The sequence below is a fragment of the Microtus pennsylvanicus genome, chromosome 7, assembly GCF_037038515.1.
Source record: "Microtus pennsylvanicus isolate mMicPen1 chromosome 7, mMicPen1.hap1, whole genome shotgun sequence".
NCBI lineage: Eukaryota > Metazoa > Chordata > Mammalia > Rodentia > Cricetidae > Microtus > Microtus pennsylvanicus.
In genome coordinates, this window is record NC_134585.1 from 54577211 (window position 1) to 54594519 (window position 17309).

A 17309-nucleotide genomic window follows, 5' to 3' on the forward strand; every position below is an offset into this window, starting at 1 on the left:
ACGTTCTTCTGTCTTCTCTCACAGACTCAATTTCACCAATCTTTTAAGGTCATCTTGTATTAGTAGGCCCATACAGCAAACATATCCTAATTTCCACCATTCCCAATTAAAAAGAAACTCCTTGGAGAAATGACTGATTCTCCATATAGGTCACAGCAAATACAGAAAGCTGTGGGCATCTCATCATGCCAGAGAGGGAAGCAACACCCCAAAGCTAATGAAGGCAGAGGAGAGAAACAAATGAGCCAGTGTGACGGGGTTCCACAGCCAACTCCGGAACAATGTGAGCATCAAAAAGAATCATTGTAAGCACGATGCGTCAGGAAGTAACAGGCCAGGACAGAGGTGGAAGTTACTCAGGCCTTCTCCTGTGCTGCTCACAGGCTGCTCTTGATCTGGAAAAAACATTTCATGACTATTTGCTCCTAAATCAGTTAATTAAACTGTATGTATTGGCGGTGCGTACTTTTAAATGTATAGGTTTCATAATTTGGAAATAAAAATCTGAAGGTTTCAGAGAAGAACTGTCGTATTTTACCTGCAAGAGTACGTGGGCTCGCCTACTTTAAACACTCGGCCACAGAGATGAGAAGGCTTGTTCGCCTGTTCAAGCTTCGGAAAGCCCAGGGCAGGGTCCTCACCACAGATGTACCACTCCATTGGCCCCAACAAGATGTGCTGTGCAAGTGTGTCTTCCTTCTGGGGATAAGGGTTGGGACCCCGGCAGTAGATTTTGGGCACACAGTGGGCTAAATGCTGGTATACTTCTCTGGTAAGGTCAGTTGCTTGCAGCCATTTCTTTAAAAAAAAAAAAAAAAAAGTTTTAAATAAGATCAACTGAGTACTAAATTCGAGCAATTATACCCAACTTCCTTTTTGGTAAAAATATAATAATAATAATAATAATTTGTTTATATTGTTATACATTAAAATTTTAATCAGGGCCAGCAAGATGGGTTAAAGTCCTTGCCTGATGACTTCATTTCAATCCCCAGGACCCTCATAAAGGTTCTCGTTCTCTCTCTCTCTCTACATACACACACACACACACACACACACACACACACACACACACACCTTATTCAAACCACAGCTGTTGTGTTCATTTGACTTCTAATGCTTTGCTCAAAAAATGTTATTCCAATTGTGAGAGGGATTTTCATGTCAGGGACAGACGGATGGATAGATAGTGAGTGTGTGTGTATGTGTGTGTGTGTGTGTGTGTGTGTGTATGCGCATGCGTGCTCTCATGAATGTCATCCCACAAGAGCCTGGATGGATAGACTGTGTGTACGTGTGTGTGTGTAGTCTCTCATGAACGTTATCCTACAAGAGCCTGGCCTATTGACTATGGCTTCTTTCTCTGACCAGCTTCTCTCTCTAAATCCTTTCCCCTTAGCTCTCTCTACTAAATCCAAATAAAAAAACCAAAAATCAAAAACACTTCCCTTTTCTGGGCCTCGACTTTGCTTCCATCTACTTATATATCTGGATATCTCACAAGTTGTCCCAAACTGAACTCCTAACCTCCCACCGCCATCTGAATCTGTTACTCCTTTCTCCAAGTCAGCATTTACCTAGACTTGAAAAGTTTCCTCTGCTCCACTCAACATCGGCACTTTGTCTTCACCGTCAGACAGGCACCCAAAAACTTTCCTGCACCCACTCATTTCTCTCTACAGAACCCTCACCCCGTCCCAGGAGCAGCATGGCCATGGACTTCTTGGGGTCCCCACCAGCTTTGTCCCTCTGCAAATTTTTCTAACCTCACTATTGGGGTAATTTTTGACAAATCCCCACTTGGACATGTCATACATCTTCCCAATATGTTCATGATTAAGGCCCTGAAATGGCCTGCTAAGTCCTTCTGGCTTACTGCCCTGCTTTCTGGCTGTTTCTGGTCACTCTCTGAGTGTACTGGCTTTTCCTCCCAGGAGGTGTCTTCTCAGTCCCTTTCCCTCCTCCCTGCCCTTCGTCAGGTGTGCAGCAGTGAGCACTTGGTTAGACTGGTGAACGACTACAAGTGTGTTTTCACTCATTCTGTTTACACTCCAGAAAGAAAGGGGAGGGGAGGTCCAGACCTCTAGACTTAGGTCAGTTAAGTCTAAAGCTGAAGCCACTGAGCCCTAGGTAAGACCCCTCGAAGCACTCCCTTGCCCTTCCTCTCTCCTTCTCCCCTTTTCTGGCCTTCTGCCACATACCCTGCCTCCTCTGCCACACATGCCATCGCTCTCTTAAACTTCTTTGTGCCATATTGGCTCTAAGCCAAGAAAAAGATAGAAACCTCACAACATGAAATAAAGGGACCATTTCTACTACAACGCAGCTAAGTGAACTGCTAACACAACTCATAAACCCAGGGTTTACTCAAGATGCGATCAGAGTCTTGTTAAGAAAGGCTTCTACTTTCCAGGCTTGATGCTGCACACCTTTAATCCCAGCACTTGGGAGGCAGAGGCAAGCGGACCTCTGAGTTCCAGGACAGCTGAGTCTACACAGAGAAACCCTGCCTTGAAAAACCAAAAAGGGAGCCTGGGGGAGGACTCCAAGCCAGGCAGAGTGCTGTGTGTGCACCTGTACTTCCAGAAGCAGGAAGATAGAGTGTAAGTCAATGTGCGGAGCTGGAGATGACTCAAAGGTTAAGAGCACTTTTGCTCTTGCAGAGGCCCCAGGTTCAGCTCCCAGTACCCACGAGGTGGTTCACAACCATCTGTGACTCTAATTCCAGGGTATGTGGGGCCTTTTTCTCAACTGCAAGGGCACCAGGAATACACATGGCCACACATGTGTACATCAAGAGAAAATGCTCATAGACAGTCGGTCAATTAAGACCTTCATTAGCTATTATCTGTATAATCCTCAGCCCAAACAACATTTGAAATATTTGTGACTAAACTAAATAACTTTTTAGCCAATCTCATGTTCCATAGAACTCTTGCTAAAAATCTAAGTACCTTAGTTCATAAGGCTTGGTACTGAAAGAAAGGCCGTAACTGCAAACCTAAGTTTTTTACCACTTGAGTAAAAGTGAATTATCTTCATGTTTGCTTCATGTAAGCAGGAAGGGAGCAAATTATTGTTAAAATGACAGTATTTCTTAGGAGACAATCCCAACATTTTAAGGATTCTCCCTTTTTAAAGAGTAGCTATAAATCAAAATTTTATACATACAGGAACACAATGTGTGAGCATGAACTCACACGTGCACACACACACACACAGGCACGCACACACACTTTAAGCTCTATAGTTATAAAAAGGGCAAGCAGTGGAATCTTACTCATTGAGTACTTTTTGTTTGTTTGTTTTTGAGACAGGATTTTTCTATGTAGCTCTGGATATCCTGGAACTCTCTATATAGACCAGCCTGGCCTTGAACCCTTAAGAGACCCTCTTGCTTCTACTTCCTGAGTACTGGTATTAAAGGTGTGCACCAGTGCACCTCATTCACTGAGTTTTTAAAAGACACCTTTATTGGCCACATCCATGGGTAAATGTCCAACTGTTTATTCATTGTCAGGTGAGCGAAGACAAGAATAAAAGTTATCAAATTATTCTATGCATATTTTGTGAATGAAAAAGTGTAAGAAATCTGAATACAATTTTAACTGACAACACTAAGGTTTTATTAAAAGCATTTTTCAGTAGGAGACAGTGTTGGACTCTAGAGTCCAACAACAGGACAAGTAAGAACAAATTATAGCTGGGCAATGGTAATGCATGCCTTTAATCCACTCGAGAGGCAGAGGCAGGCAGATCTCTGAGTTCTAGGCCAGCCAGGACTGTTACACAGAGAAACTGTGTCCTGAAAAACCAAATAAATAAATACTCACTTAAAAAATATATTCAGGGGCTAGAGAGATAGCTAAGAGGGTAAAAAAAACATGTACTGCTCTTACAGAGGACCAGAGTTTGTTCCCAGCACCCGTCTACAACTCGGGATCCAGCATAAGGGATCCAGCACTCTCTTTTGGACATTATGGGTACCTGCAATCATGTGAACATACTCTCTTACACACACACACGTATTTTAAAATAAAGTGAAAATCAGAGGGGGATAACAGGGTCTCACTCTATAGCCCTGGCTAGCCCAGAACTCCCTGTGTAGAGCAGGAACTCACAGGAATCCACGCGCCTCCACCACCTGAGTGCTGTGACTAAAAGCATGTGGCAGCAAATCTGGCCAGAAATGTCCTGAATAAATAGATTTTTCAAAAAAGAGAGGACTGGAGATATAGCTTGGGGTAGAACACTTGCGTAGCATGAGCAAGACCCTGTACCTACATTCCACTACGGTAAGAAAGCAAACACAAGAGAATGAATGAAAATCCCAGCACTGGGAAGGCAGTGGCCAGCAGGTCTCTATGAGTTCAAGGCCAGTCTGCCCATAAAGCAAGTTTCAGGACAACCTGGGCTGATAAACCCTGGGGAGACAGAGAAAGAAGAGAGAAAGAGAGAGACAGAGACAGAGAGACAGTCAAGACTGGGTTTCTCTGTGTAGCTTTGGACCTTGTCCTGGAACTTCCTTTCACAGCCCAGGCTGGCCTCGAACCCACAAGAGATCGGCCTGCCTCTCCCTCCCCAAGTGCCTGGATTAAAGGCAGGCATAGCCACCACCTAGACAAGAACATTAATTAAAAAAAAAAAGATTAAGTTTAAAATGGTGAAATAGGTGGGGGAATGTGAGCATGCCTGTAATCCCAGCACTTGGGATGTGGAAGCAGGAATATCATAAATTCAAGGTCATCTTCAGCTACTTCAGGAATGAAAGTTAGTTGGAGCGACAGGGAATTCTGTTTTAAAAGAATAAAGAAAAAATTTAGTTTTCCGTATTTTATGCTCCCATCTCTCCTAAAGCCTCACTTTTGAAGAATTGTAATCAAAAATAAGGTAGTTCTTAGAAGAAATTATGTAGTATTCATTGTGGTTCCGTCAGCAGATGTATCAAATGTGCCCATAAAGTTTGTCCAATGAAAAGGCTTCGACAGCCGGGCAGTGGTGGCGCACACCTTTAATCCCAGCACTCGGGAGGCAGAGGCAGGCGGATCTCTGTGAGTTCGAGGCCAGCCTGGTCTACAAGAGCTAGTTCCAGGACAGGAACCAAAAAGCTATGGAAAAAAAAAAAAAAAGAAGCTTCGACTGGAGAAGGTACGGTACGGTAGGGGCAGAGCACCTGACTTCAGCCAGTCCCAGCACTCACGGCAGCTTACAACCACCTGTAATTCTAGATCCAGGGAATCTGATGACCTTTTTTGGCCTCTTGAGGGCATCTGCACACATGCACACAGACACATGAACACACACATACATACACACAAAATTAAAAATAAATCTTAAGAAAAAAGTTAAGGCTATTATTATTCTTACACAAAGCATATCATTAGTAAAACAAATATCTACTTTTATAGTGTATCTGCTATTACTTCAAAACCTAGCTAAGAAGGCTGACATATGTTCCCCATTGCTTAGAAGTATACTACCAGGGCTGACGATGTAGTTCAGCAGTACAGAACTCATAAGGCCCTAGGTACCGATACTGCAGAAATAAGTAAACAAATACAAAGTTTATTACTGTTGTGTGAAATATTAAAAGCCACCTAAGACATTTGGACTCTATTACAGGCATCTTAATATGATTAAACTTAACATGCATCATTATATAAGGCAGGAAAAACTTAGGACTGTCTCTCACAATGACTGCTCCCAGATTTCTCAACAGAATGAAATGAGCAGCTTTTCATACCCATTCTCCCCTGCTAAATGCAGCTGAGTCTTTCATGTGAAACATTGCTGCATTTGACTGTACTTTAATTTGTCCTTATTTCAGAAACATGGACTGGATGGAGCATTTACTACCTTATAAGTAAGTCCCCATCAAGTAAGTAAAGGAACTGTCCCCTTATTCCACTAAAGTAAACATGCTATGACAACATTTCCAGCTTTCCTGTCATTGAACGTTAAATCTGAGCCCTGAGATTGAGAACATACATAAAACAGAAACACACAAACAATTCCCTAGAGGTTAGCTTTCTTTGCTACTGCAACTAAGTATTCTATAGCCAATTAAAGCTGCATCCTTCCAGCATATCTGATTGGCTTTCGAACAAGGCTATGCAACAGCAATCCCCACTAGTAAAATGTACTACAGAATTGGGGGAAATACATTAAGCCAGTAGGTAGAAAGATACAGAAATGGGCAAAAGCTCGTGGCAAGTGCTCAACATCAAGACCACGGAAGAAATGCAAATCCAACTCATGAGAAAGCACTTCATACCTAACACAAGGGCAATAATCAGGAAGACAGACAGTGCTGGCAACTGTGCAGAAAGCTAGGAGCCTCCTGCACTGCTGAAGGAATAAAAATGCTGCAGCACTTTGGATACAGGCTGGCAGTTCCTCAAAAGAGTTATTACCATATGACCCAGCAGTTCCACTCCTAGGGACATGGCCAGGAGAAATCAAAGTGTGCACACACAAATCTCTACACAAATATTCACAGTAGCCCATTCCGGATATCCAAAAAGCATCAAAGCCCAAATATCTACCCATTCATGAATGGATAAAACTATATCCATTCATGTGCTATATCCATCTGTACAAGGGGCTATTGTTTGGTAATGAAAAGGAATAAAGTATCAATGCATTCTACAACACTAATGAACATTTGTGAAAAGAAGAAAAACTGTAAAAAATATTGTATGGTCCCATTTAGACGAGATGTTCAGAATAAACGAATCTATGGAGACAAAAAATAGATTAGCAATTGTTTACAGTTTGGAGATCTGAGGCGGGGGGACATATTCCTTTGGGGAATGATGAAAAGATTATAAAAGGGAAGTCATAGCCATACAACTCTAGCAGTGCTCCTAGACCCTGAACCATACAGTGTGTGCTCTGCCTCCCTCAGACTATTCACAATGCAAAAGACAGAAATAATCAACACATCACAAAACTCTACACAAAATCTCTATAATGAGTGCTGGCAAGATGGTCCATTGGTTAAAGGAGCTTGCTTGACAAGTCTGGTGACCTGTGTTTAATTCCCACATAAAGATGGAAGGGGAGAACAGACTCCACATGATGTTCTAGGACGACCTCAAGAGTGGTTGGCATGCACTCTTCGCATACATACACACAAACACAGAAATTCAAGTTCATGAAAGAAACTTGAAATCTCTCAATTGCTGTGTGTGTGCGTGCACGATGCCTCAGAAGGAGCATCAGAATCCTCCTCAATTTCTCACTGCCTTATTTTAAACAAGACTCTCAGAATCTGACTCAGCCAGACTAGCTTGCTAGCAAGCCCCAGGCATCCTCTTGTCTCCTGCTCCCCCGTGCTGGGATCACAGGCACACACCACTGTGCTTGACTTTCTCTGTGGGTGCTGGTGAGAGAACGCAAGCCCTCATGCCTACATGAAGAAGAGTATTTGACTGAATGAGGCATCTACCGAGCTCCAAATTTCCTTTCTTTTTGGAGACAAGAATCCCCTATATAGCAAAGGCTGGACTGGCACTTCCAAATGCTTCTGCTGTCTCAGCCTCTGAAAGCTGGGAGCGCACCACCCAACACAGCTTAGATTTATTTCTTTTTTTGGGGGTGGGGGTGGGGGCAATATGTATATTTCCAAAACGGCAATCTCCCATTAGAACATACTGGAATAATCATGCTTGAATCAATTCTATTGAGAGAGAAGACTGACACCAGCTGGCTTCTGCGATCCTCTAGCGTCACAAGTGTGGAGTCAGTTTAGCTGAAATGGATGCAGTAGACAAGTCTTCCTTCTAATACATTGTGTCAACAGTGTTGAAGACTTGGTGGTACTCAGAGGCCAGGTGTGGTGTCACATGCCTGCCATCCAGCATACAGGAGGCTAAGGCAGGGAGATTCTGAGTTCAAGGCTAGCCTGGGACACACAGCAAGCCCATTTCAAAATAACGACACAAAAGGCATCAGTATTTATCAAGTTAAAATGGGATTGGTCCTAGAATATTATCAATCACAGAGGTGAAAATTCTGAAACAATTACTTAAAATTTTCTTTTTGAGATAGGCTTTTATTTATAGCCCTGACTGGCCTGGAACTCTATTCCGACCAGGCTGGCCTCAAACTGGCATCCACCTGCCTCTGCCTCAGAATTAAAGATGTGCGTCACCACACCTGACTAAAATTTACTTTTAACCAAAGAGAAAACGTGCATTGATTTCAGCTGTGGTTAAGGGCCGCGCTAGAGCCTGAGGCTGAAAGGACAGTGGTAAGTGTTACTGTCCTGATTAAAGAGACCCAGGAAGCCCCTCTAGGGGCTGGGGGAGCAGGCATGGCTTCTATGTGCATCTGCTCTGTCTGAGGGGCTTCTCTTGGCCGCCACACTACATTTCCTCAAGTTTAACTTCATAAATCTACACAAGAAAGCCACTGAAAAGTCAACTGAGCAGAAAGCAGCGTGAGCTCAGGCACAAGTTTCAAATAAGCACAAGTTAATAAGGGTCTGTTGGGGCTGGAGATGGCTCAGCAGTTAAGAGCACATACTTCTTCACCCAGCACCCACACTGGGCATTCAGTGCCTGCGGCCAGGGTGCAGACATCTACACTTGTATGCACATAGCTGACACAGACATACACAAGTACACATAGCTAGAAGTAAATTTTTTTAAAGGTTTGTTGCATTTCCCTTGTTTTCCTCCACTTCATCTGCTTGAAAACTTTACCACTTAAGAGCTGGGAGCAACAGCCTCCGCAGCGGGTTTTTCTAAATGGCTTCCTCAGGAACCTCAACAAACTGAGGATTCTCTCATCAATTTTAGAACGGACTAACACAGTGTCATGAGCCAACAGATGCAAAAATTCAGAGCGAGAGAAAAAAACCCAAACCAAACCAAAACACCCACTACTTTGACAAACAGATTTGACAACATTAGAAAAAGATACAAAGTCAGTGTTGTTAATTATTTTCCTCTTTTCTTATAGCAGGGTTTTAATTTTCTTTTCCAAATATCATTGATAAATCAAAGGCAGATGGGGGCTGAAAATCCTTGGGTTGTGCAATTTCACACAAAGTTCACGAAAACAAGCTGCACACCTTAGTCTTACAAAAAAATTTACAAAACTTGGAAAGACAATGTATTTTTAAAAAACTTTCCTCTCTCACTCACTTCCACCTGAACTTCCTTGGTCTCATCAATCCGCTTCAAACCCTCAACAGCCTCACATCCCAAATACTGGCCCCAGCATGCAGTGTGCTGATGAAGAGTCAATTCCTAGCTTTTTCATCTGGAGGTCTTTGAGACTGGGCTCCAATTGTCTGAGCCATTCACAGTCACTGTGGACAATCTGTTCTGATAGGTGTCCCCTGCCCTCACTGGCAAAGGACGACACTGAATGTGTTGAAGTCGTTGTCTTTATAATTTTGCTACTTCTATCAGCACTGTTCCTATTACATTTCTAGTCCTCCCTGAGTTTGAATGGCTTAAGTTTAGGGCCTAAGGGCTGCTGATACACTGTGATCAACTATCATTAATGAGCTTGCATCTGTTAACCAAAGCTGCTTTCTCAAAGTTATATAACGTTTCTTGTTCTCCGTCCAACTTTTCCCAACTTTTAGAAAAATGTTTTTTTTTTTTAAGAAAAAACCTCCCAGTCTCAAATGCTCAGCAAACGCATCAAGACGATACCTCGCACACCAGCACCAGTGTTGACATCTAACTAAATAAACAAGTGCAAAAGAACTTAAGAGAAAAAAAAAAAGCATTGAGGGGGGCCTGTGGGGCTCGCAGCTCCAGCAACAAAGTTGACGAGGACAACAAGCCTCAGCGCAGACACTGCTCTGTCTAGCCCAAAAAATGGAATCAGAAGATAAAGTAGGGCGACCGTACGACAACGTTAGGAAGCGGCTCGCTCCCTCCCTCCCGTCTTCCAACAGCCGGCAGAAAGGGCAAAGGCCCAAGTGTTGTAGACTTAATGGGAGAGTGAGGGTAAAGAGGGATAATGAAAGCGCCTTGATCGAGTGGCCAGGTACAAGGGGGGGGGTCTAGGGACTTATTAGCACAGAAGGCGCGGAGCAGGCTCGATGGCCTCCTGGGTTTTTACCCTACAGGACAGGGCCAGCGCGGCTGTTACCCGAAGTCAGAGGTGCGCTTCGGGATTTCCAGGACTCTGTTCCTACGTCCGGCTACGTCCGGCCCTCGCAGGCCGCGCCCTCCCGGGCTCCCGCACTCACCCCTGCGATCTCCTCAGCAGAACATTCTAGCAAACTGCGGTCGATGGCCTGCACCTCGGACTCCATCTCCGACGCCATCTTCTCTTCTTCTCCCCGGGCGCTCTGGCCGCTGTCGCCTCTCCCCGGACCTTGGCTTCGCTTCTGCTCCCGCAGCCGCGACGGTCGCCTCTGTCCCGGGGCGTCAGTCCCGGGGCGTCCTCGCGGCCGCGAGCCGAGTCTCGCAAGGAGCAAAGCGGGACGCGAACCTGCAGCGGGGACGGCGGTCGCTTGCGCGCGTGCCCGGGCTCAGTGCCCAGAAGTCAAGTCGCCGCCTTGCCCGTGACCCGGGGAAGGACACCGAGAACCGCAGGCCTCGCACTCCGGATGGCCACTACCGCGTTCAACGCAAGGAGAGGGGCAAAAACACCCAGACGGGGGAGCAGAGCATTCTGGGTACTGTAGTCGCTCCCTGCGCGGCCAGGGAGCCGAGCGAAGCCTCTAAAAAAAGGGGCCGCGCGCGAGCATCATGGGAGTTGTAGTACATCCGCTGGCGGAAGCTTGGCAAACGACAATTTAGAATCCGTGAAAGGGACTTTGACGCCAGAAGAGTGAAATAACGTGTGAACTGTCGTTTTAGTCTCTCAATCCCATTTATTCTTGTCATAAAAAAAAAAATCTCCCTATCACCAAGAACCGTTCCTGGCACGATAGACATTCAGCTGTCTGTCAAAAGTCTGGTGTCGGACAAGCCCTCAATTGTCAAAAGAATGAATGAACCGCACGTTCTATTCTTGCCTTGTCATCCTTACAGTATCGAGGTATATTTAGTACCGAGGTTTTGAAAAGTTTTAAGAAATATTTTTTAAAACTTCTCAAGCAATTTAATTTATGACCTCTGCTTGAGATTTTTTTTTTTCAAGACTTGATGCAAAAGAAAGGTAGCCTAACGAGAAAGACCCACTCTCGGGTTCCGGGAGAAGCGCCCTGGAAGTGGGCGCTTACTTCCGCGTCCAACCCGGCTGCGTCCTGCGGCTGCGCGGAGGGAGAGCCGGGGTGTAGAGCTGGGACTGCCATTGTTTTTTGCAGGTTTTCAAAGGTTGAAGGGAAAAAACAAACAAACCACAACAACAGCAACAAATTTTAAGGTCCAATGGCAGTCCACAAAGCATTAGAAGAGGTACTGGATATTTTCCAGCTGCGTTGCTTTAAGATTATACTGACTGCACCTGAGGGTTTTGCCATCGTTTTTCTCTAAAAGCAGAATGATTAGGGGCGTCTATACACTGAATACTGTATTTGAATACCTTTTAAATTATCGTCGTGGAGAAGTTAAGGCTCTCACGGATGACCTGACTCTAGTTGCCCTGTAGGAAGAGGCTGATTTTTTAAAAAATTTTTTAATTGGAGTTGTTAGGGTTAGCTCTTGGAACCTGGTAGCACTAACAAGCTAGTCTTGGGTATTTGATTTTAACAGGACAGTTAGAGAGATAGGAAATAGTGAAAAAGCAGAGAAGGAAGATTTTTCGATATAGCCACATTGGGAAGAGTGACCTTATATCCCGCCGACCCCCCCTGCCCACTCTGACGTGAGGTTTAGGTGTAAGCAGAGGGCAGTCCTGGTCAACCTGTGGTCCCAATCATCGCTGATCCATCATTGTCTTGATCCCAGTCTCTCCTGCAAGGTGCTCTGACAAGTTATAGAAACTGTAAGAAATCTCTTTGTGGGAGATAAGCTCTGGTTGATACCAGACTCCTATTCCCTGGGGTCTTTTGTTTTAATAGCCTGGTAGCGAAAGGGAGGAGCACAAATGCATCATCAGCATGACCTCATATGTGCCGGGCCTGAAGAAAATAATGGATGCCTTTGACGCTAGGGAATGAAAAGGCATTAGCCCCCTGGGCTGGGCCCTGGAAGAGCAGCTGAGGTGGTCTGAATGAGACCGGCTCCTGAAGGGGCTTATATATTTGAATGCTTGTTCCCCGGTGGGTGGAACTGTTAGGAGGAGGTGTATCATTATGGTAGGGCTTTTGTGTTTCCAAAGCTCTTGCCATTCCCAGTTAACTTGTATCTCTGCATGTTGCTTGTGGATCAGATGTAAGCTCTCAGCTGCTCTGCCTGCCTGCCTGCCTGCCTGCCTGCCTGCCTGCCTGCCTGCCTGCGGCCATGTTCCCCACCACAATGTGGACTTACCCTCTGAAGCCCTGAGCTGCAACAAACCCTTTCTTCTGTAAGTGGCCTTGGTCATGATGTCTTATCACAGGAACAGAAGTAACTGAGACAGCATTCATTCTTTAGAAGCCTTGAGTTCTTCACCCTCAACAAAGAGGAAGCTAGCACAAGTTAGTCAGATTTTTAGCCCCCTCCACAAACACCCATGTCCACAGTCCCAAAATATTACTTTTGAAATAGAGAAAAACCTTTTCACGCATATAAAAAAATCTGCTCTTGGACAGGGGATGGATTTTGCCTACCATGTACTAGGTTTTGGTTTTGATTTCCTAGTTAAGACAAAAACAAAGATATTACTGCTGGGCTTGTAAGATGCCTCAGCTGTTGGGGACCATTATTTTCAGGTGTGGGACTTTTATTTACGCTGTATTTGTTTAATTTTGTGATTTGATTGCAGTTTAAAACACCCTGATGGTCCTAATGAAGAGCTGAATGGCCACAGCAAAGCAGGAGCAAGGCTAGGTATGGCTAGCAGGCAGAGAGAATAAATAGAACAAGGACCACAAACAAGGAGGGAGAACAAGGGAAGGAGGACATCAGGGGCCAGCCACCCAGCCATCCATGGAGAAAGAGTAAAAGTAAGATAAACAGAAGAAAAGGAAAAAAAAACCTCAGAGGCAAAAGGTAGTTGAGACAATTTAAGAAAAGCTGGCAAGAAACAAGCCAAGCTAAGACTGGGCATTCATAACTAAGAATAAGTCTCTCTGTGTGATTTATTTGGAAACTGGATGGCAGGTCCCCCAAAAGCCAAAAGCCAAAAGAATAAAACATCACACAACACTCAGTGGGCAAAGGAACTTGCCATACAAACTTAACAACTAGAGAATCGCCATCCGGGACTGTGGTGAAATAAGAGAAACAAGGCTCATATCTGTCCTCTGACCTTCATATATGGCATGGCGTAAGCACACATTTACACATACATGAAGTTATCAATTTTTATAAAAGAAAATATGAGGGATTAGTGACATAGTTCAGTGGTTAAGAGTGCTTGTTGCTCTTGCAGAGGACCCAGCTTTGACTCCCAGCACCAATATGGCAGTTCACAACCATCCCTAGCTCGAGTCCCAGGGCATCTGATGTCTCCTTCTTTCCTTCTAAGGCACAACACACACACATGGCACATAAATATACTAAGCAGAGAAAACATTTGGGTATCAAACATGCTACAGAATTGTCTGCATGCCTATCTGGTATGCTACTTTATTCCAGAGGAAGGCTTGATTTACGTATAGGACACTTCTAAGCAAGACCAAGGTTAGAATATGTTTCTGATTTTGTTTTGTTTCTGGTTTTGCCACCTATTATAATGTTTCCAAACTCTTAAAAAGATGAAAACCTATTGCCAGACTTGATGGCACACACTTCTAATCCCAGTACTCTATGGACAGGCAGGATAATTTCTGTGGTGTTCAAGGACAGCTATATATACAGTTCCAGGAGAGCCAGAGCTATCTAGTAAAACCTGTGTGGAATATTATTTTAAGATGTGTTACATTTGTTTATGCTGTGAAACATTTTTTTAATGAGCAAAGATGTGTTACATTCTTTAATGTTGCATTTGTTTAACTCTGTGAAGCTGTGTTAACTTTGCCTGTGTAAAACACCTGATTGGTCTAATAAAGAGCTGAATGGCCAATAGCAAGGCAGGAGAAAGGATAGGCGGGGCTGGCAGGCAGAGAGAATAAATAGAAGGAGAAAAAAGAAGATCAAGGAGCAAGAAAAGAAGGAGAGAGGACATTAGGGGCCAGTCATCCAGCTACACAACCAGTTATGGAGAAAGAAAGAAAGGAAGGCATCCAAAAATAGAGAACGGTAAACACCCAGAGGCAAAAGGTAGAAGAGATAATGTAAGTTAAGAAAAGCTGGCTAGAAATAAGCCAAGCTAAGGCCGGGCATTCATAAGTAAAAATGAGGCTCTGTGTGATTTGTCTGGGAGGTAGGGGGCTAAAAGAAAGTACACGCCCCCCCACGCACACACAGACATGACCACGTGCACACAGGTGCACTACATGAAAACAGAGGGGTAAAGGGAGAGTGTTTGGGGAGAGGAAATTTAGGATAAATTTTACTTTTCTCCATACCTATTTTTGTCTATAGTGTGCCTTTTATTGAATATATGTCTATGTTAATAATGTTTAAGTCTTCCATAATGAACAATAAATTTTCCTGCAGTAATCTTTAAAGTTTCCAGGAAGAAGATGGGGTCCCATAACAATGACTTCACCTGGTTGATATGACATCATGATGCTGTTTTAAGTACCAGCTGCTCAAGATGGTTTCAACTTGGTTAGCTGAAATGGTGCACCTTCTTACAACATTCTGGCCAGAAATCCAAATAAGAACTTCAGAAAAACCCTATTGACCACTCAGAGACCATTTGCAATTATACCAGACAGTAATCTTGAAACAGTCATCATTTTTACTTTCACAGGATCCCATAGGAAGAACATCACCCCCCATGATAACTGGAAATAATTCTAGAAGATGACGTCCCTTCTCCAACAAAGTTGTTCTCAGGGTTAGAGACATCATTTAGGGAGTGATTATAATTGTTATAGGGTTGGGGTGGAAGTTTTGTAGCCTTAGGGATCTCACTTGAAAAAAAAGAAAATTGAATGAGATAATAGGTAGATTACTGTGAGCTTACTCACACTAATAATAATATTGATTAATAGAGTGAATACTTGTGAGCTTTTAAAGACAATTTACATTGGTATAGATTCTTGTATATTGATACAAGTTCAAATTATATTTGTTATTTTGAATATGCTCCTATTTCTGCATAGGTGTACAAATATTATAAACAAAGTTATTTTGTCAGATTGTATGTATGCATGTTTCTACCTCTGTTTAAGACATTTTGTATGTTGATACAGTTTTAGGATATATTTATCATATTGAATTATACATTTCTACCTCTGATTAAGATATATATTGTTTACATCTTGAAGCCATTGCCCTTATTTGCTGCACAGTTGTTTGAAGATTATAATATTCTAATATAAAGTCTTAGTCTTTGATCTATAGAGGTATTAAGAATTATAGGTCAGCTGGGTGGTGGTGGCGCTCGCCTTTAATCCCAGCACTCGGGAGGCAGAGGCAGGCGGATCTCTGTGAGTTCGAGGCCAGCCTGGTCTACAAGAGCTAGTTCCAGGACAGGAACCAAAAAGCTATGGAGAAACCCTGTCTCGAAAATCCCCAAAAAAAGAAAAGAAAAAAGAAAAAAAAAGAATTATAGGTCAACAGTCATCCATATTTGTCACACTTATAGTTAGACTATTCAGATACATAGAGATTGTATTCTGCATAAATAGGTAATCTTCAACCACTTCAAAGAACTGTAGAATGTGGCATTTAAATAACTTATGGTCCTGTTAACGTGAGACACGGTTGCTCCCAGCAACACCGATCTATTCCTGAGAGTATGTTGGGCACCGAAGACACTCCACTTGGAGTTTGTTTTCTTCTCGGCAAAACTGGCCTTTGGGCAAGGACCTGCCCATGCCTCGATTACTGACAAGTGCTCGGTGTCCAGACTGGACAAGCAGGATACAAGAGAAAAGACTGCCAAACCTCGCCAAGACAGTGTAAGACAGTTTTGAAAATGTTCCTGCCTCTGAAAATGGTCTGTCAGTTACTGTGGGCCATAGCCAAAGTTGGTTGCTCCAACGTTACAAATGAGACTTTGGGTGATTGCCCAGGTAGCCAGTTGTCTCTGTCATCTACTACACATTTTGAAAGCTACTTGATTGCACTTCCTGCCTATTCAAGTAATATTATTTCCCTTCTCAGGTCTTCAATGTTGTAGTTACTTTCCTCTCATGATTTTGCCAAGCCATTTCTAATACAAGACTTATACTCCTTAGGATAGGATAATTATTGAAACATTTAGCATATGTTTCTTGCTTGATATTGTTTATGTTGGTTGCAATTCTAATTTTTATACTTGATAACTGTTCTTATTGTATTTAGTTTTGTATTGGGTTTGGAACTCTCTTATTTAGACAAAAGGGGGAGGTGATAGGGACCCTCCTTCAGCCAATGGCCTTTGAGAGGCTGGGCGTGGCCTTGGGTACCAAAAAGGTGCCCATCTGCCTGCTCACACTCTATTTCTCTCCCCTATCTCGCTGGATGATGGATTTGGTTCTTGTTCCCCGTTCGTGCAGAGGATGGTGATCTGTGAGTCTTTCCCCCAAAAAAGAACCCTCTTATACCCAATTCTGAGTTAGTGTGGGATTACTTTATTCATGTTCTACTTTACTGCACCACTCCAAATCCCTTCCCAGTACTTTCTCTCTCTCTCTCTCTCTCTCTCTCTCTCTCTCTCTCTCTCTCTCTCTCTCTCCTTCTTCCCCTCCCCCTCCCCCCTCTGTCTTCCAGATGCCCTCTGATGCTCTGTAATTACTTTCTGCCAACTAGTTGTTAGCTTAGCCTCCTGCCCAAGGTTAATTTATTTAATTAATGCAAATTCTAACTTGGGGTTTACAGTGTGATCAAATATCCCCAACAGGGGAACCATATGCACAGAGTACATATGTATGAAAATGCCGTGATGAGGCCGTGGAGTCACTGGGTAAAAGCTCTTGCTGCCAAGCCTGACAACCTGAGTTCAGTTCTCTAGTTTCACATGGAGGAAGGAGAGAGCCAACACCCACATGCTTCCTTCTGACATTTACATGTGTGTTGTGGCACACACATATAGATAAATAAATAAATGTAAAACTGAAAGATATATATATTTCTAAATCATATAAATAATTCTAAATCAATAAGAATACCTTTTGAAAGGAAGATTGAACACACCCACTCCCCTTACTCTAAGTGTCTCTCAAAGGCTCCCTTTTGCTGTTTCTGAGCTGCGGTATGGGCTGTCCGTAGTGC

General features: G+C 43.5%; 1 protein-coding gene across 2 annotated transcripts in view; it reads right to left on the reverse strand.

The window, feature by feature from the left end:
- Ubr2 (ubiquitin protein ligase E3 component n-recognin 2) overlaps positions 1-10591 on the reverse strand; it is an 80326-nt gene extending 69735 nt beyond the window's left edge. The window contains exons 1-2 of one of the 2 annotated variants that reach the window (XM_075980825.1): positions 10217-10591; positions 539-798 (exon numbers count right to left, since the gene is read on the reverse strand). In XM_075980825.1, the coding sequence (XP_075836940.1) occupies positions 539-798; positions 10217-10294 (338 nt within the window). In that variant the 5' untranslated portion in view covers positions 10295-10591. The remainder of the gene's footprint in view (positions 1-538; positions 799-10216) is intronic. The other variant, XM_075980826.1, reaches the window with a different exon arrangement.
- Positions 10592-17309: the final 6718 nt, after the last annotated feature.